Below are 21,308 nucleotides of genomic sequence, written 5' to 3' on the forward strand. Positions count from 1 at the left end.
TACATGGTAACTTTATCAATTCTTTCGTGAATCATAGCAAATCGTAGCATGGGTTTAGGAAGCTAAAAAACACATTGCCAGGAGTGCCAGATGATTCTCTTCACATCTTTAAGGTAATTAAATGGAAGAAATTTAATCCATCTTTGGGTACGGACAGTAGGTTTCTACCATTATTCTGAAATCAATTTTTTTTTTCTTAACCCGCGCCGTCCCGGCGACGTGAATTAACACGGCAACATTGCAAGGTCCCTAATTTGCACAATTTTCAATTTTCGCGAGTGATTTTTGGTATGTATACACGGGACACCTTCCTCTATTCCTCTACAAGATGCCAAACAGGAACAATGCCTTACACCACATAATCTCCCCCCCCCCTCTCCATGCCATTGTCTCGGCAATTCACCTGTTACCAGTGACCTGGCCGATAAAGACATTCAGGGCCAGAGTGATTCCCCAATCGATGACAATGTGGAGGACAATTGTTACATAGCATTACAGGAAGAAACAGTCAACAATGATGATCAGGTAATGTGAGAAAAAAAAAGGTCATGAATGGTGATGAGTTAGTGAGTGAAACAATGCTTATAATGCCTATATTACTGTTTGAAAACCAATACACTCTTGTACTACATATAAATTCATACCAAGTAAATAAATACTGTTTATGAGTGGACAAAATAGTTACCCTCCCATAGAACTAGTTTTCTTTGGTGCCAGCCTGTTAGAAAACCCAGTCCGGTAAGGAAGTACTTGTACCTAAGTCGCATATTTTAAACCTCAGGTGAGCAATTTATCTATGAATTTTCGATGTTTCTCACCAAAAGAGGATGTTTGGGCCAAAAAAAAAAAAAGGTCCAAAAACGTCGGGATGGGGTGGGTTAAAGATGTGAAGATAATCATCTGGAGCACCTAGCAATGTGTTATTTAGCTTCCTAAACCCATGCTATGCTTTGCTATGGTTCATGGGAGAACTGATAATGTTATGATGCATTTACTAAATGGGCGAAAACATCTGAGATTAAGCAACCGCCCGACTGCTAGGAATCGTATCGTAGAGTCATGTAAACATACCAGTGACCTTCGTTCCCTTCCCATAATTGTTCACAGTATTTTTTATAGCCCTCACTGACACCGGTACTGTAAAGGGTTGTTCAATGCCGAGGGTTATTAAGGGGTTAATGGAATACAGTATTGTTTGCATCAATGCTCTCTCTTTCAAATATAAACACAAAAATGAACAAAAGAATGAGCGCTAAATGTATGTTTAACTTTCATTCGAAAGACCATACCAATTCATATTCCTCCAGTTTATTTTATGTATTTTTCCGACTTTAGGTTAGGTTAGGTTTGGTTAAATTATCAGGTACAATTAAATTCAGTTAGGTTAGGTTTAGTTAAACACTTAGGACAGTCCCTTCCACCATTATGCTGAGGAATCAAAGTACAAGAATTGTCACAGCCATACAGCTAAAAACAACAGGGAAACAGATTTAACAAGCAACCTTTATTTATGGGTAATGCATTACTGTATTGGTGGTTCATGGGCAACGCAATTACAGGTAAATGTCATTTTCAGGAAGGCATCAAGAAATAGTGAATTTCAAGAATTTGCAAGGGGGCTTGAAATGTAACCCTCGCTAACTGGGGGGGGGGGGGATGTTTACTGTATTGTATGATACTGTGCAATATTGTAATCAATACAGTACTATACCTGAATCTAAAATATATAGAAACTAGTGAACATATACAGGTGTAATGAAACAGTAGGCCTACAAGTCACAGATAACACTCCCTGGACTGCCGAGATGATTCTGGACATCTGCCAAACAATGAAAGACTTTCATAAATGGGACTATTTCTCAAAACTGCCGAAATATCGGATCCACCAAATAATCAGCTGCCGAATAATAGGCCTTTTACTGTACAACACTGCTATATACAAACCCCCAAAACATTTACAGTATTGCTATACAGTATATACAATCCTCAAAAGTTCAACTTACATACAATAGGGTAATATAATAAATAAAAGCATTTTTTTCTTTTCAGTACTGTATTTATTTAGTACATCAGTACTTCTATACAATATAAAACTGTTCAACACATGTCAGTACTTTCTCTAGCTTTAATATTATATTTTAAAAATCATGGTTCTTAGATAAGAACAATAATTTAGTCTCCTATCACTCTTTTACCTCATCACAATCTGAAATAACCACCATTTTAGAAGGCCGTCCAGAGCGTGAGCCATACCCTTCTATGGTTTTAATTACATCCATTCCTTCAACTACCTTTCCAAACACCACATGTTTTCCATCTAACCATGGGCAGGGAACTGTGGTCAAGAAGAACTGAGACCCATTAGTATTAGGTCCAGCATTTGCCATAGACAGGACACCAGGGCCTTCATGGTGAAGTCGGAAGTTTTCATCTCTGAAACAAATAAGCAAGGTTGTTATCTCTGTTGTATAACTCCAATCTGTCTGGCTGAGCAAATCTGTTGACCACAGGTAAGTAACTGCTTCAGTGAGGTCATCCTACAGGTACACTGCAGTACAGCAATCCTCTGAATATCAGACGCTGCATTTTCCGACATGCATCATTATCAGACAAAGCAAAAAATCTGGCTGAATTAGAGCAATACTTGTTTTTTATTGCATTAACTTACAGCACCCATGGAAGCAAAATTTTTCAAATCACCTGCCACTCCCTGCAACACCACTGCATCACCAACAATGCCCTCTAAAACAAAGGCTGATGCCCACTCCACCTGTCACAAAAAGTAAGCCATCCAGTGTTGATGCACATTAAGTTAGTCCTGGAGTTTGTGGCCTTTGCTGCCAACCACAGTTTTTGTAGGAGCTTATGTTGCTTGTCTTTGTGCTGTGTGAATGCCTGCAGCTTCTACTGTGGAAAATAATAAAATGGTTACACAAATCTGCACACAGTTGATGCCACCCTGTTGCCTTTCTGACATAATTTCTGTAGCTAGTCGTCTGCTTTTGTTTCTACTGACATGCACCTGTGCATCTTACTCTCACTTTAACCCATGGTGTCCAGCACATACTTCCACAGACCCTTCTTCCAGCCAGGCATTTCAGAGAAAATCACCTTTATTTAAACCTTAATATCTCAGCTAATGCTTAACTGAAAAAACAAAGTCATAATACTCACCAATCCTTCAAGCTGATGGCCTCAGATTGTCCATGAAGTGTGTGTAGTCAGAAAGAGAGAGAGTGGGGAATCAGGGCAACTTCTGGTGTTTTTTTGCCAGTTTTCCTACGCGTAGCTGAGGTGCAGTGGCACAGTTAAGGCTTATACTAGCCCTCCACAATAATAACACTTCCAGAAGACCAGTCAACCACAAACACCATTTCTGTGTAGGTTTTTCAGAAGTATAATATGAGTGCGGCTGTCAGTGCAGTTACTACAGCAACGACTTTGAGAAGGCTGGACCAGCTCACCAAGAGCCACATATGCCTTCTTGCCTCACCATTGCACCACCATGCCTCCACCAGTGCCTCACACACACACACACACACACACACACACATGGAGATGTATGTCTGGCTTGCATTGTCACATGATTCTAGCACTGCTGTGCCACTAGAAGTCTGGGTATTACTACAACTACTACAAATACTACTACTGCTACTACTACTGCCCTACTGCTCCTATTACCTACTACTACTACTACTACATAAAACCTAAATAATAATACTATGAACAAAACAGTTATCCATGTACTATCCATAATCCACTATATTTCCACTATAACAATTTTTTTTCCTGTGATTTGTACTTTTTCATCATAACAAATATATACACCTAGGAAAACTTAAAAAAGAAAGAAAAAAAAAAAAAGGCACTGATTTCATCATAAAACAAACTTTCTGCTTCCATTATTCACATAACTATACACAGAGCATTAAAAAAAATATATATTTCTAATATACCTGAGTAGGCATTACCTGGAAGTGCTGCTTCCAACACCTGCAGGCAAAGAAGCCTTCCAGTGTTGCCATGTCTGCGCCAATTCATCACGTTGACAACAGCAATGCCGTATGACAATATGGTGGTGTGCTGAATGTCAGGTGGCCCTGTACCCCACCTGTTTCTTTGATTTCCACTCAAAGACAGAGTTGTAGAAATATCTGGGTCGTTTGTATAATTTAGTGTTAGTTTTGTATATTAGTCTATCTATCTATCTATAGATAGACTAGTATACAAAACTAACACTAAATTATACAAACGACCCAGATATTTCTACAACTCTGTCTTTGAGTGGAAATCAAAGAAACAGGTGGGGTACAGGGCCACCTGACATTCAGCACACCACCACCTTGTCATACGGCATTGCTGTTGTCAACGTTAGTTGTTAGTTTTGTATATTAGTCTATCTATCTATCTATAGATAGACTAGTATACAAAACTAACACTAAATTATACAAACGACCCAGATATTTCTACAACTCTGTCTTTGAGTGGAAATCAAAGAAACAGGTGGGGTACAGGGCCACCTGACATTCAGCACACCACCACCTTGTCATACGGCATTGCTGTTGTCAACGTGATGAATTGGCGCAGACATGGCAACGCCGGAAGGCTTCTTTGCCTGCAGGTGTTGGAAGCAGCACTTCCAGGTAATGCCTACTCAGGTAGTCCCTGCACTGCAGCCTGTCAGGCAGTTGCTGTGCACAGTGCCTCTGTTTCCCAGCAGGCACTACTTGGCCATACCTCTGCACATGGCTGTGGATGACATCCTCCTCAAACTGTCTGAGGGATGTGCTAGTCTGTGTGACAAGCTTGTAGAGAATGAAGCATTCAGTACACATATGTCAAGTACATGTAAGAATGCCTTCTTATACCACTTACAGTGGTGTCTCAGACAGCCGATGGTGCCAATCTGCATATCAGATTAATCGACAAGTCGCATGTTGATGTTATAGTCGATAACTGCACCAGGCTTGAAGACTGGCTACCTCGTTCTTTTACCGACCTTGCCTGTGTTTACCAACATACCTTCATGGACTGTGGAAAGGACATTTACCTATTACTTATTGTGCCAGTGAAGTAGCAAGGAGTTTCCCTGATATCAAGGTCCTGCACTCCCCCTTAACGATGCCCTTGAGAAAGGATGGCCAATGTTTCCTCTTCACATGGGCAGTGTCACATGATCCAATTTTGTGCTCTAGCAAGTACTTTGCACGACTTGGTGCCGTGTAGTAATTATCGGTATAAAGGATATGGTTGCCCCCGAAGTACCTGTCCATGAGCTTCTTGACAACTGAGCCAGAGAAGCCATGGGGGTCGTCCATCAATAACTCTGCATCACTTGCTGTATACACAATAAAATCTATCAGGCGGCCAGTCTTGCAATCACACAAAACAAAAAACTTTATTCCAAACTGATGCCTCTTTGATGGTATGTACTATACTGTTTGAAGGCAAGCTGTCCCCTGAACAGGACAAACGACTTGTCGATAACTACTTTCTGGAATGGTTTGAAATAGGACCTAAATTTATCCTTCATCATTTCTAAAACAAAGCTAATTTTCCATAACCTATCCTTTGGATGTAGGCCCATGCTAGGAGAGAAATGCAGTTACCTGAGGATGTCGAGGTAACTATCCCATGGCACATATTTTCCGAACATAAGTGTTGATGGGATATCATCCACCAACTAGTAGTCATGGATGTTGTGTTTTTTTATGTGTGGCATGAACATTGTCAATGCAAGCCAAACATACATCTCACTTGCCTTCATCGGTGTCCAGTCCTTCATTTCTGCACTTTCACGAATGTGTGAGGTTTTACCCCAACTGCACCAGTATTCTCTGAAAGAATTTATTTTATGCACAATAAATTCCATCACTGTCATGGTAAGAAAAGCAATAAAAAAAAAAAAAAACAGAAGTGGATGTTGCACTACAAGGGAATTCTGGCTGCAAACCTGCACTTGACTCATCAAATACAGGTACTGAGGGAAGGGACTGAAACCCCGTCCCTTCCTCCCAGGTCAATGTTTCTTTCATACCCTCCCTTGGTCCTTGCCTTGCCTGCCGTACATGTGGCCTGCCCTGTGCCCTGCCCTGGCACCTAGCAGGGCGCTGTGGTGAAGATTCAGGCGTATTATCACTTGATGAGGCAGGTGATGGTGGTGGTGATGGTGATGATGCTGGTGATGGTGATGGGGGGTGACATACACATGTCTGGTGGCCATAAAATGTATGTGGCCTTGCACCTGTACCTGCATACCCAGACATACCTGGCTGTGGTGATAAGGGTGGTGTTGAAAGGCAGCTCACAAGGAAGGTCGACGTGGCGAGGCACGTGGTGAGGCAGGACGGCATGGCAAGGCACGTGGTGAGGGAGGGCGGTGTGGCAAGGCACATGGCGAGGCAAGGTGGTGTGGCAAGGCATGTGATGAGGCAGGGCGGCGTGGCAAGGCACGTGGTGAGGCAGGTCAAGAAGCAGGACGAGTGATAGGTCGACTGGTGGGCAGAGTGGTTAGTGGAGAGGCTAGTGCAGTGGCAGGTGGAGTGGAAAGTTCTGTGGTAGGACGTGAGTCACATGTTGGTGTAAGGCTTGCCTCCCTCCTCCACCTCCTCCCTTTCTCCACTCTCTACCTCCTCTTCCTTCTCCTCATCCATGCCAATATCCCCTTCTCCAGTATCGTCAATATCCTCTGAACCATTCGCATCATCAGAAGTAGCAGATGAACATACAGGAGGAAACGACAGGCACACGGTGGAGGACTCACGCGATCCAACCTCCTCATCCAATGCATAAATATTGACACTCATCATGGCAAGGTCACTTTTCTCTGAGGAAGAGCCACTTTCCCCACTCACAATTGGCGATAATGTCACCTCGAGTTCTCTCCCTATCGCACTATCACTAAGGTCTTTTCTTTTCTGGCCTCTGGACTTTATTGGTGTTAAAGTCAGTGGCTGCAGGCACTCAACCAAGGATCCAGACGCACAGAAAATTTTTTGTGTAGGCCTATCCATTACAGAGGTATGAAGATAACTGAAGCGTGACTGGGATGCGTGACGGAATATTGCCAGTGTCTACATGTGGTGGAAATAACCTGTGGAATATTCACACAATGCCACGAAACACAAGATCATGTATACATGCCACCCAGACGTCCCCAGGCCGTCATGTATATGTGACAACTGGACACCATTGATTAAATAAAAATATATATATACTGTATATTCTTAGTGTCAGTACCTCCATCTGTGGAATGCATTATAATGTTTAAAGAAATATACTTGCAGATGGTGCCACCCCATAGTGCTATACATCAGCAAACAAAAGCCAATTAGTATCGGTGTTGGAGGGAAAAATTATCCGATTATCAGAATTGTATCAGAATCAGCTGAGTAAAGAATAAAGTTTGTTTTACCCAATGACTCTAGACTCTAGCATTCATTTCTCCACCATTTTAGGAGTGAACTTGGGCTGCAATGATGATCATTTTTCAAAGATACAGTCATAACCCACATTCTGTTGACTGGCTTAAATGGTAAAATGCTTGAACTAAAACATACAGAATATTTAGACCATAATATTATATCTCTGGGGTTAGAATGAAGCTTGACACAAGTACCTACGCAGCAGTCTTCTGTCAAGGAGCTGTAACAGACTGGAAGGTTCATCAGGTGGCACACACACATACACTGGTGGTGTTCTATCAATGGTGTGACTTCGACTTAATGCTTACTTTCGATGGTACAAGAGCTGTGAGCAGAAATTCAGTTTCTTTTCATTTTCACTAAATAACTGTATATAATTAAATAATATATCCAACTTAATTATTGCTGCCTTTCTTCAAGAAGTTTTATGCTATATTTCATTGTTACTTGCAAATCTAATTTAGCTCAAATAATGTGAAGAAAGTAGATACATTAAAAAATCATTTTAATATATTACAGTACACTGAAATATCATACTTTTTTTTAAGCTTTTTTTATTTGGATTTAAAATAAAGGAAAAAGAAAAAATATATAAAGTTATAACTGTACTATACCTTTAAATATTCTAAAATGTTATTAACACACATTAATACTCATTAGTAACTCCTTTGCCACTGGGCAAATAATAGGAAACATTAACCCCTAAACCGTGGGGTTGTTTTGGCACTCCTTGCATGTCCCGCGGGGGTATTCGCGCTCCGACGAACTTTGTAAAAATATTTGCCAAAAATCAGTTATTAGTCCTAGAATATTATAATTAAATATGCATATGGCACATACCTTTAGCTTTCTCCGGGGATGTTTGTTGAGCCTTCGCCAAGTACCGTAGGACTTGTAGAGACTTCTGAAGTTGGGTAACGAAGTCTCCACTTTACACTTCCCGACACCCCGTAATATGATTACCACAGGCTGATGTTATCACTAGAAACACTATTCTATGATTTTCAGATAGTTTCGAATCCATACTCCAAAAAAGAAACACCGTGAAAGCAATGAAAATTACGAGTGCGTACCAACTTCCCACTTGCGCTCGTTCGCCGCTGGTATTCTGTCATTTATTATTCATAAAAACACTCACACTTTATATTTCTATTACTATATAACACTTATATATATCTGCAGTCTTTAACCATAAGTTTCCTTCAGTAATAGTAGTTTATTGTCACTGTAGGCATTCAATTTCTCATTCAGTAAAATATGTAGCAATCACTTTCTCGTCCTGTATACTAGCGTTGACAGTGAATCTGTCACATTCACTTTCATAACTCATAGTATTCATTCATGCTAGAGTGAAACTTTCGCTTTCATTACTCCTAGTATATATACTCGTATTCTTATATTACTACGCATTTACATTTCTATTTACATTCTCTATTTTATTTACATTACTTACATTTCTATCTTATTTACACTGTGTTATGCACTGTCACTTGCAGTAACTTATAAAACTATTTTCCACTGTTCACTTATATTTACATTCATTGCTTTCACTTGCTGTTTACACATTATTTACATTTCCACTTGCACTGTTTTAGTCACCAGAAAGATCGTTGTCACTGTCCATCATTTTCACTGATAAATTACCCAGTTCACGTTCAACAGCAGTCACTTAGCCCTATACCCCTTTCCACACGAGGTTTAGTAGGGGTAGAGGTCACAGGGCCCTTTGGATGGGGCTAAAAAGCAGCGGAATTGGACAGGCACGAATCCGACGTGGTTTCACCTTGAATGATAACAGTAAACTGAATGCTGTGGTGGCCTAGGGGCAGTGAAAGGCTGCCAATGTCAGTATTGTGACAGCTGCTAATACAGCAAGCTCGCCCCCAACACGTGGGTTTCGTTCCTAATGTGGCGCGTTCGGCGTGAAACCGTGTAAGTTTTAACTACTCCTTATTTTGCTCCCTAGATCTCCTAAATGTGGTCTTTTGCTGTTATCTGCCATTGGTAATCAATATGAAGCACTTTAAGTGGTTAGAAGGTTTATTTAATGTTATAACTTACAAATACAGTACTGCACAGCAAAACTTCAACATACAAATACGTAAACACAAGGCAACATTCCGATGCCGAAACCAGTCAGCGTCGGAATGTTGCCTTGTGTTTACATATTTGTATGTCGAAATTTTGCTGTGCAGTACTGTATTTGTAAGTTATAACATTAAATAAACCTTCTAACCAGTTAAAGTGCTTCATATTGATCACCAATGGCAGATAACAGCAAAATACCACATTTAGGAAGTCTAGGGAGCAAAATGGTTTCTGGACTATTCGCTGTCAAGCCAGTTCACTGTCACAACAATAACAAGACAACATAGACTTTGATGGATCCCCCTGAAATATAGTTATTAAAGTATTGATTAATTAATAATACGTATATTTATAAAAGTACTGATTAATTAATATAAGTATATTTATAAAATGACGGGGAATCATCCAGGGTGCGAATTGTCCTGACGGGGAATTGTTCATGTTTTGGCGGGGAATTGACATGATGGCGAATTGCCTTGGAACCCACCAGTCGTGTGTAATCTATAACTGGTTACAAGGCTTTATTTAATGCTTTAACTTTTTTTAAGTGCTTTAAATTACAAGTGCATACCAGAATAGTAAATATTTAACTTACAAATACAGTACTGTGGAAAAGCAGTACAGCAAATATTTGACAAACAAATAAAAAAGGTAATATTCTGATGCCTATCAGAAAACTGGTTATAAGACTTTATTTCTTGCTTGAACGTTATTAAATAATACTTTAACTTGCACATAAACTTACCAGAACAGTACTGTAAATATTTAACTTACAAATACAGCACTGAGGAAAAGCAGTACAGCAAATCACATCACAAGATCAAAACAAACCGTGTGTGCTGAGCTGATGTTTGAGGATTTGGCTTTTCAAAGGCCTCTCTTGCGTAAATATATAGTTTTCGTAATGGTTCTTTAATCTTATACATATCCCAGCACTAACTGTGTATAATTGCAAGCGCGTTCAGCGAGAATGTGTTCAGGGCGAGTTTACTGTACTGTATAAGCGCTATGAAATGATTGGCAGGAAATCTAGACAATACATAATAAATTAGGTTGTTCCAGGTGAATGTAAATATCACTTAGGCTTCTCCCTTCGTTTCTTATATATATTTTTATTATGAGAATAGATTATACGGCATATTTCAAGGGGAAATAAACAGGAAATATTAGCGAACGAGTGCACGTGAGGTGTTGCCTGGTGATAATTAGCCAATTCCAGGTGTATGGCACAATCATTTACCTTATTTCTTTTTTGTAAATATTATTTTGTATAAGAATAGGGCATAGGGCTTATTTCAATGGATGAAATTGGTGGAAAATTCCGGGGAAGATTTACTTTGTGCAGCGTGGCCGGGCAGGCAAGAGGAGAGGGTAATGGAGGGGAGTCAAGAACGGGGAGAAATGGCTAAATTGTCAACCATGGATGGGAGTACAGATGAGATTAGGAGTGCTGACTAGTGTTGGACATTGGCAGTACTGATAGATGATACAAGCCACCACTTGAAAGCCCGGGCAAATTCAAAATAACACAGAATCACAAAGTGACGTCCCGCCCTTGCTCCCAAGCGTCACGAAAGTGACGCACCGCGGTTAAGGGGTTAAGCATACCGTAACTTTTGTGCTTCCCTAAAAGTACACACCACTCAATAATTAGACAAACAGTAAACACATTTTAACTTCTAAATCTAAACCAAATCTTGATAGCATAATAATGTATGTAAACTGGCCATTACCCAAATAATAAAACACAGTATAGTAATACCTCGATATACAATACCCCTAGATGAGATACCCCAGCTTAACGATGGGGGTAGAAATACCACCATACCCCTCCTAATGATGGCCAAACCCCGATTTAACGATGGGTTTTGATTTTTTTTTTTTTTTTTTTTTTTTTTTTACCAATTTTGATGATACTTTAAACTTGTGTGTTTAGGTTGATTTATAAACTGTTTTTAAACTTACATTAATGTGTTTTAACCACAGGTGGGGTGAACACTGTCATTCTGTGGTACAGTTTATTAAGCTTGATTTTTTTCCAGACGTATATTTGATGATTTTCAGATCTTATTTGTTGGTTTCAGTGAGACATTTACAGGTGTCAGGCTTAGGTTAGCTTCATTTACTGCTGTTAGGCCATTTAGACTGGCTTTTAACTTGTTTTTGGACTCATTTGGGTGGGTTTTGGACTTGGCTGGGGGGGAACCCAAGGCTGAAAAATGCATCCCATTACTTTACATGTTAAAAGTACCCCAATATACAATACCCCACCTAACGATGAGGTTTTACCTAACCAATGACATAGGTAAACCGGGGTATACTTGCATTTATACTTAAAAGTATTGTATGTACAACCACCGCAAATTGACTTAGGACCTACACACAGAATTGCTATGGGAAACTTGTCTGTCTTTACTTTGTGTTTCCATGGATCTCTACCAAGTGAAGTTTTGGGGCAAGAAGTAACTGGCAACTCCTCTGGTGTTTGCAGGAGGTGAAGAAACACTCAGGACGCCAGAGCTTGCCCAGAAGCGAGAGTGGGAGTATACGTTCCCGTTGCTACGAGCTTGCACCTCCCTCTTTTTCGTATGCATTACTGTTTGCTCAGTTATTTTCCTAGAGTTAAGTTGTCACGCCTGGAAAGTACTGCTCAAGAGGTGAGAGGGTCCATATCATTGCATGGAGGCAGGATACTGTCCCTATCAACACGATTTGTGAACGTGCTGGATGCGCAAAGTCGACCGTCATGAAGATTCTTGCTACAGCGCACAGCCTGCCACCTGATGTCATACCAGAGCACAAGCAAGGTGGTGGAGAAAGAAGGATGACTTCCAGAGGTACAGATATGCTTCTGAAGAGGGAAGTAATCAAGAATCCTTGACTGACAGCAGCAGAATTGAAGAGAATGCATCCCCAGCTGTTACAAGACGTCTCAAAGCAAACTATCCTCCAAAGCTTGCAGATGGAGCTGGGTTTGCCAAGTCACACCACAGCCAAGAAACTACTTCTCACTGACTGCATGAAGAAGCAGCACATTCAGTTTGCCAAGAAGTATGCACACTGGACATCGGATGAGTGGAGAAAAGTTATGTTTTCCGATGAAAGCACATTTCAAGTGTTCCAGGTGCGTTCTGCCAAGGTTCGTCACCCTGCCTCCCATAGTCAATATGACCCTGCTTACACGGTGCCAACTGTTAAGCACCCACAATCAGTAATGGTATGGGGGTGTTTCTCAGGTGAAATGGGAAGGGGAGACCTCTACTTTCTTCCTAAGAACTTGATGATGAATGGTGGCCGGTGCATTCAAGTTCTGAAAGATCATTTGTTAAACTTTTTTAATATTCATGGGTGCAACTTTTTCATGCATGATTCAGCTCCATTTCAGAAATCAAGAAAGGTGACAAAATGGCTTCAGGATAATCGGACTGAGGTCCTCAACTACTCGCCTGGCAACAGTCCAGATCTAAATCCGATAGAAAACTGACGGGCAAAGATGAAGAAAATCATGGCAGAACCTCAAGACTGAAGTGACAAATGTTTGATGCAAAAGAAAGGTCCTTGGATTACTTTAGAGATCTAAGTGATTCCATGCCAAACGCACCCAACTGGTCCTGAAAAACAAGGGAAACATGATTTCATATTAATGAATGGCATTTCATAAACAAACATTGTGATATACTATGATTTCTGTGTTTTTTAATACCTTGTGCGGGGAGGTCCAAAGTCAATTTGCAGTAGCTGTAAAATCTTGGCCAGCCGGGTACTGGCCATAAAAAGAAACAACATATATACTTAAAAGTACATAACATTTTGATCATTAGCCAACTCAGGCCAGCGCAACGTACAGTTAAGGCTAAGTGGAAAAAATACACCTGATTTTATTCCCTGAGACTGGATTTAACACACTAGTAGTCAAGGACCGATCTTCATATATATCATTATTAAAACCACATTCCATTAACCCCTTAAGTCCTAATCGCAACAATCGATGCGATTTGAGTTTTATGCCAAAATGCCTAATCGCATCAACTGAATGCAGCCTGTAAAAAACTGCGGAGTATTTGCTACACCCCAATTATGACGTACATGCTTTCAGGCCAAAGAGAACTCGCCCCTGATGTGGCGTGAGGGGGGATCGGACCAACCCGGGCGGTGGGGGGGCACCCCCCTCTCGGCCGCCTCCATGCCACCCTCTACTCCATTCCCTCACGCCCTCCTTGTTCCCCATCACTCTCCCACCCCTCCACGCAACTGTATCTCTCCTCCCACAACAACCTGCGTCCCTTCCCATCCTCTCTTGTCCGTCCTCCCTCCCTGCTAGCCTCGTTCCCCCCCCCCCAAACCCCACCCCATCTCTCCTTCCTTGTCCCTCACTACCCTTCCAATCCCCAACAAGCCCCTGAGTATCAGGCCTAATGTACGTACCTATTTCATATTATTTATACTTCTTCCCAAATTTTTAACCTTCGCTCTGTTCATTTCTCACTTCGTACCGACCAGTTTCTGTAATTATGGAGTTGGAGAATGCTGTATGTTGTACTACATACAACGCATCTTTTTTTTTTTTTTTTTTTTCATTCTCCCTACCTGCCCAGAGTAGCACCTCTGAGTAGTGTCTGACTGTGTTAGAATTCGAAAGACTATGAGGCCTTGTAGGGCTACTCCCCGCACCTGTTTCATCTCCCCACACATACAAACACACCTGTTTTCATGGCTGGTATGATAAATTCCAATGAAATGGAGAGTTTCCACAAGAGAATTTGGTTGTTGCCAAAACTCTTATGATAAGTGTGATGAAGTGTAATGATAATGTGATAATTGTAATGGTGTGATAAATGTGTAACGAAAAGTTGGGCCAGAAAAAGAGAAATCGGAAACAAATTATTGCTTTTTTCTCCTTTCTTATGCATGCATCTATAGCATTATTCAACTTTATTTTGATGTCTATGGTGGTTATAAACATTTATATGAGTATGTGTTAGTTTTGGAATGACTATGAGGTCTTGCAGGACTCTCCCCACACCTATTTTATCTCCCCACACCTACATACACACCTGTTTTTATGGCTGGTACGACAAATCCCATTGAAATGGAGGGTTTCCACAAGAAAATTTGGTTGCTGCCAAAATTTTTCTCCCCAAGTACCACCAAGGCCTTGCAGGCCTACTCCCCATACTAATTATCTCCCCACACCTACATACACACCTGTTTTCATGGTAGATGTTACAAAACACAATGAAGTGCTTTCTTTTCCTGTGAAAAGCTGGTTATTTCCAACCCCCGTATCTATAGGCCCACTCTCCACAGTCTACTTTATCTCTTCACAGCCTAGTAATCTCCCCACACCTGTTTTCATGGTTGGTGTGACAAAACACTTTGAAATGACCTGTTTCAACAAGAAAAATAGGTAGTTATCAAAATTTTCATGTTTTCGATTGTTTTCGAGGGGTAACTATCATAAACTTTTTATAACTTTGACACGCGATTGTGTGGTAACCTTTGGGCCTATGGGGGTACAGATTGCTTTGTCAGTTGTGTAAATTCTTCCTCTTTAGCCAGAACACAGTCAATTTGCCCTTGATGAAAGTCACCAAAACACCCCTAAATTGTGGATGTGGGAGGTACCCTGCCTGAAAACTGCGGTCATAAGGAGTTAGATAAAGCATGAATGGCTATGTCCAGCATATGCCAACCATATACATAGGTAGTAATGAACAGAGTATGATTGTGGCTCACTTTACACACACTAAACATGCCATGGTTTTCTAGATTTTAAGGGTCTTCAGTGAAGTACAGCTTATTTACTTTGAAAAGCTTAGCACTGAAGGCTCACTGGTTTACATGAGCAACATTTTTAGGTCACAGTGCCTTCTACCATGCTACATATTCGTTTTGAACAGTTACCCCCCTAAGACCTGGATGCCCAAGACCCGGACACCCCAAGTCCCAGGCATTTTGAGTTTGGGTCCATTAGTCCAGGCCTCGAATATTCCCTAAGATATCAAGACAAAAGACCACCTGGATGAATGTCCAATACGATCTGAGACACACACACACACACACACACACACACACAAGCCAATTATGTGTTCAAACCTACTCTAAATTTGCCGCGTGGTGACGAACAGCTGTGTAGTAGTAGTAGTAGTTGTTCCCTAGGCAGTCTGGCCGAACAGCCCCGGGTCCCTTAGGAAGGCCAAGGCCGAGACCGGGCTTTCCCACAGAGCTCTCAAAGAGTGTATGTTGTGTTGTTGGCGTAGGTGATGGTGTGCAATGCAGTCTTCCATAATGTGCTTAATAGTATGGGGTGCTGTGTTGCAACCTGGACAGGCATCAGTGACGGAGTCATCTAGTCTCTTTTGGTACCTTAACAGGGCTGGATGGTGCCCACATCTCAGCCTGGCCAGGTGGACCCTGTCCTCACAAGGGAGATAGGATTCAGAAGGGTGGATGTCAGGAGGCCATGCATGCAGCTGTGTGTTGTCTTTAAGTGACTGGAAGAAGCGGCCAGTGATCTGAGTGTGGATATGCTTCTGGAAGCTGGTATGAGGTGGGCGAGGGGGGAGAGATGACAGTAGTTGTGTATGGTATCGTATGCTGGGTGTTGTTTTGATGTTCCTTGGTGTGGGTGGATGTGCTGCCATGTAATATAGTGGATGTTGTGGGTTTGTGGAGGCTGCAGCAAGAAACTGGGTGCCTATGATCCTTGACTTTGAGGACTTTGGTTTCTTGTTGTAGGTGGTCCGTGGGTGTAGTAGCTGTGCAGCCTGTGATTATTTTTAGGGCCTTGTTCTGTATGGCCTGTACAGTGCTTGTCAGAAGTATCGAGTACCCTGCGTCCCTCCTACGAAACAAGCCTTTCAACATTGAAAAAACATATAAATAATGCATTTTATTTACCTTTAGTGTTTCGTAGGGTATCCTTTACGCTTCTTCACGGACCTGAGACGTCTTGGAAGTGAAAGGGCGAGGCTCCTGAGGTGCTGGAGGGGTATTTTGTCCCAGGAGTCACGAATGGCGGCTTCCAGCTTAGGCAGAGAGCTCACGTCCTTCCCTTGGAGACTCTTCTTTACGAGGTACCAGAGGTTTTCAATCAGGTTGAGGTCTGGGCTATTTCCTGGCCAGTCTTTCATGAATGATACCTCACAGACACGAAGCCAATTGGTGACCGATTTGGCCTTATGAGCAGGCGCACCATCCTGCTGAAACACTCGTGCATCTGTTAGCTCGAATGACTCAGGTAAATGATCACACAGAAGCTCCAGGTAAACATCCTGATTCATTCTGCAGTTCTTGGGAAGCACAACAAGCTTCCCCAAACCCTTACCAGAAAAACAACCCCACACCATGAGTGAATCAGGATGTTTAACTGTGCTTTCAACATACCGTGGGTCAAGTGGGTCACTACCTTTGCGCCGGTACACACGTGCTCCTCTGTTAAAGGTGACACTAAACGTTGCCTCATCAGACCACAACACTGACAACCATTGGTCCTCACCCCAGTTAAGATATTTGTTAGCAAAGGCAACCCTACGAAGTCGCTGGTTCTTGGTGAGAAGAGGCTTTCTCAAAGGCCTGTGACTTGTGTAACCAAGTTCATGGACCCTTCTAGACACTGTGCGAACAGACACCTCACCAAACACTTCCGGGTTCCTCTCCTTTAATTTCCTTGCACTCACACAAGGATTAGACTCCACTGCACATTTTAAAACATTAACAGACCTTGGGGAAGTTTTCCTAGGCCTACCAGACAGCGGTTTCTTTGTGGGAACATCACCACTGTTTTCCACTCGAAACCGCGCGTACCACATACGCACTGTCGATCGAGCCACACCAACCAATTCACTAATTTCCTTTGTCTGGTGGCCTGCCTCCTTTAGAGCAATGATCTGGGATATGATTTCACACGATAGTTCACGGGTAGGTGCCATAATAAAGTGGCGAAAGCCAAAACACTGTGGGACACTCGGTAAAAAAGGGCGCAAAAAGAAAGAGACACACGGCAGAGTTTCTCTCTCTCAGGCAGCCTGTGGGCAACAGAGGCGGGAACCAACCAGCGCGTCGGAAGGCCTCAGGCTACCATGACGTCATAGTAGCGCCGCAAACTTGTGGCTCAATTTTTACCACCAAAAAATGGGTGATTTTTTTTTGGCCATAAGTATTGCGTGCCCAGCCATGGGCGTTTGACATTTCTGACGAGCACTGTAGAGTGTTGTAGTATGTTTTAGTGAGGTTACAAGCCCAGGCAGGGCTTGCATAATTCATCACTGAACATATGTATTGTCTGTATACTGTGGTGGTGGTTTCTTTGTTATGTCCGAATGTTGTATGGGCAAGTGACCTCAAAGCACTGAGTCTTGGGGTTATTTTATTTTTAATGTTTGTAATGTGTTGTTTAAATGACACTGATGTACTGTACTGTATGTTACACCAAGGATTTTGGGTGTGTGTGTGGTAGGGGAGTGTTGTTTATGGTGAGGTGTGGGATGTGACTGTGTTCTGCTGTCCAGTTTGTGAGAAGGGTCACTGTAGATTTGACTGAGGCTATTTTGAGCCTGTTTGTGGTGAACCATTTGTGTAGTGTGTTGAGGTAAGGTTGAATGATGTGTGCAGCTGTGTTTGCGTTTTGGTGCGAACATGTAAATGTTATATCATCTGCATAGGAAGCTATGTGTATCTGTGGTGTGTGGGGTGTGGGTATGTCATGCATGTATAGGTTAAAGACTGAAGGGGACAAAACAGATCCTTGGAGGACACCGTTTGTGAAGTTTCTGATGTTAGAAGACTGACCGGCAAATGTTACGAATGCACATCTGCCTGCTAAGTAGTTTGCCAGCCATCTTTTTGTGTTATTGTGCATGTTTGTGTTGAGTATTTTGTTTGTGAGGTTGTGGTGGAGGATGGCATCAAAAGCTTTGCTAATGTCTAGTGTGATTAGGAGTGTTCTGTGTGGTGGCCTAGCTGAATTCATGCCATCGAAAACTCTCTGTGTAAGGTCTGTAAGAAGGGTGTTTGTGGAGTGTAGTGGCCTAAAGCCATGTTGTGACTGGGCTTGGGGAATATGAGGTGTGACTAGTTGTAGTACCAGTCGTTCAGTGACTTTGGAGGGGGTGCAGAGGAGTGTGATGGGGCAGTGTGAGGAGGGTAACGTGGGATCTTTGTTGGGTTTAGGGATAGTGATGATAATGCCATGCTTCCAGATGTTGGGTATTATGTTGTGTGAGTGGCTGTGGTTTGATATGTTGGTGAGTGCTTGTATGCCCTGTGGTCCAAGGTGTTTAAGGTGAATGTTGCTTATGTTGTCTCGTCCACAGGCAGATGAGTGCTTGAGGTTGTTAATGATGTGCTTCGTCTAGTTGTAAGTGAAAGGTGCGTAGTCTGGGTCTGTGGGGATCTGTCTTTTATGTAGGATGATACGTAGGTCTTCGGGATGGGGGTTTAGATGGCCGATTTGTGAAAAGTGATTGATGAGAATGTTTGCTTGTCTGTTTGAGGGTATGGTGTCTGTTGTTGTGATGGCAGCGTGTGATTGTGTGGTGTTGCTGTTGGAAAGTGTGATGCTGTTTAGTGTTTTGTACTGTACAGTTTGCTAATGTTTGTTTCGTGGTGAAGTGTTTGGAGGTATTTTTCCAGTTTAGTGTTTGCTGTTCTGATATTTTATTGTTTATTTGAGTGTTGAGTTCTTGTATTTGTTGTATGGTGTCTTGTGTGTGGGGTGTTGGGGAGTGTCGCAGTGATGAGGCCTTGAATTTCTGGTGTGAAGTTGGGGTTATGTCTCTTTCTGTTGCCTCTAGGGATGTGTCTTTTGTCTGCGTTTTGTATAATTGTACTGAAAGTGTGCACAGCAGTGTTGATGTTTGTGATGGGCGTACTGTTTAGTGTTTTGAAATGTTATTCTGTTTCAGTTACAAAGGCCTCCCAGTTGGCTCTCTTATAATTAGTGTATGTGTGTTTGTGGCCAGCTGGGGTGATTCTGGTTCTGGTAGTTATGATGATTGGGAGGTGATCAGAACCTAGGGTTTTGACCACTCTCCATGATGTAGTGGAGGCGAGGTTTGGGGAGCAGAAGGTGATGTCTGGAGATGATGGGAGGAAGAGGGCTTGGTGTGGGATATGGGTATGTTGGTCTAGATTGTTCAGTACGAAAAGATGATCTGTCTGGGATTGTAGTACCAGCCCTCTGTCTGTGTTGGGTTGTTGACATGCACGGCCGACGATTTGGCGTTGAAATCACCACCCAGGATTATGTTGGGTATGTTAGTGATGTGGTGTATCTGTGGGGAGTAATTGTGTGGTACTGTGGGGGACGATTGGGGGGGAATGTATGTGTTAGCGACTGTTATGTGTGATTTATTACCAGTGCATATTTTAACTGATTGTATTTCTGTTGTGCTGTCATGTGGGGGGAGAAGTGACTTTTTTTTTTTTTTTTAACGTGTCCAACTCTGGGCAAAGGCTCAGGGCCTATTTCTTGGGGGCAGTGGCCTATCCCAAGGCCCAGCAGTCCTCCTATGTGTGCACTGGTATCTGCAAAGTTGATGGATTTGTGTACCAAGGTGATGAGTCCACCGCCACCGCCGTCGGCCCGGTCTTGTCGAATGGTGGTGAAGTTATGAAATGTCGGTGTTTTCTGTGCTCTGTGTAGTTTTGTTTCTTGTAAGATGGCAATGTGTATGTTCCGTTGTTTGATGAAGTGTGTGAGTTCTTGTTTTTTGGTGTTTATGCCATCTATGTTTAACTGAAGGATGTTTATGTTGTGTGTGCAATGGGTGTTGGTTGCTGCAGCACGGGGGGGAGGTGGTGTGGGTGGAGAGGAAGGAGTAGGAGGATGTTGTGATGGAGGTACGGGTTGAGGTGGATTAGGATGGGTTGGAATGGGAGGAGTTGGGGGATTGGATGGTGTGACAAGGATCAGTGGGTTTGGCTGTATATATATATACAGTACAATCCCAGTTAACTGGGTGGCTTGGGGAATTTACCTTCCCGGTTACAGATTTTTCTCATATTTCTGATTTTCAAGTCAAATCTATACAAAGGCTATCACAGCAGTAAATACAGTTCAGGTACTCACCAGTCACATTAGGGGTTACACTAAGAGATTCCGCCTGAAAAACTGCCTTGTAAACACACACCATGGTCATAACGCATAACGCAATGTCTAGCAATTTGCAGTACTGCAAATTGCACCAGTCCATTGTTTACCGAATTACTGTATTCATTATATGTACTGTACTCATAAAAATTGAAAAATAAAATAAAGAAATAAAAGCTTGAACATTTATAAGTGAACTGATGATGTGTTAAGACTGCACTGTAGAATTATCACAACACCTGTGCCGCACGTGAGTTTTGTTTACGATTCTGACCCCGACTGTTCTTCTTCTTCCCCACCTGACCTCCATCGCTCCACCCCTCACCCGCCACTCAGCTGTTTTGCAGAAAATAAAATAAATGATGTACGTACGAAATGCAGGCATATTATTTATTTATTTTTCTTCCAACAAAGTAAACTTTCATTCCTATTAACATTTATATTCAGCCATTAGTGTTTTATAATGTTCGCCTTTTTCAAGTCTGTTGCATATGTCCAGCTTCTGTTTCAAGGTAATCACGATACACTTACGTTTAGTTTGCACTTTAGGCATTTTGGAGTGTACAAATTACCGTCTATCAGAGGAACACAATAGCAAGAGAGCTTGTTTACTGTCTGGTGGCAAAAAGCAGACTGGTGAATTTTGGAGGGTGTGGAGGATGACTGAATTCAAGTAGGGGAAAGAGGGGAAGAGGAGGGGTGGT

At 42.1% G+C, this 21,308-nt stretch overlaps 1 protein-coding gene across 1 annotated transcript in view; it reads right to left on the reverse strand.

Moving 5' to 3' along the window:
* Nucleotides 1-2,043: 2,043 nt before the first annotated feature.
* LOC145393440 (peptidyl-prolyl cis-trans isomerase-like) overlaps nucleotides 2,044-21,308 on the reverse strand; it is a 95,274-nt gene continuing 76,009 nt past the window's right edge. Inside the window, exon 3 of the mRNA XM_080267536.1 lies at nucleotides 2,044-2,433. Coding sequence (XP_080123662.1) covers nucleotides 2,184-2,433 — 250 coding nt within the window. The 3' untranslated portion in view covers nucleotides 2,044-2,183. The remainder of the gene's footprint in view (nucleotides 2,434-21,308) is intronic.

This window comes from Coenobita brevimanus, chromosome 24, assembly GCF_032717465.1.
Source record: "Coenobita brevimanus isolate Jiangsu-jjx chromosome 24, ASM3271746v2, whole genome shotgun sequence".
Classification (NCBI taxonomy): Eukaryota; Metazoa; Arthropoda; class Malacostraca; order Decapoda; family Coenobitidae; genus Coenobita; species Coenobita brevimanus.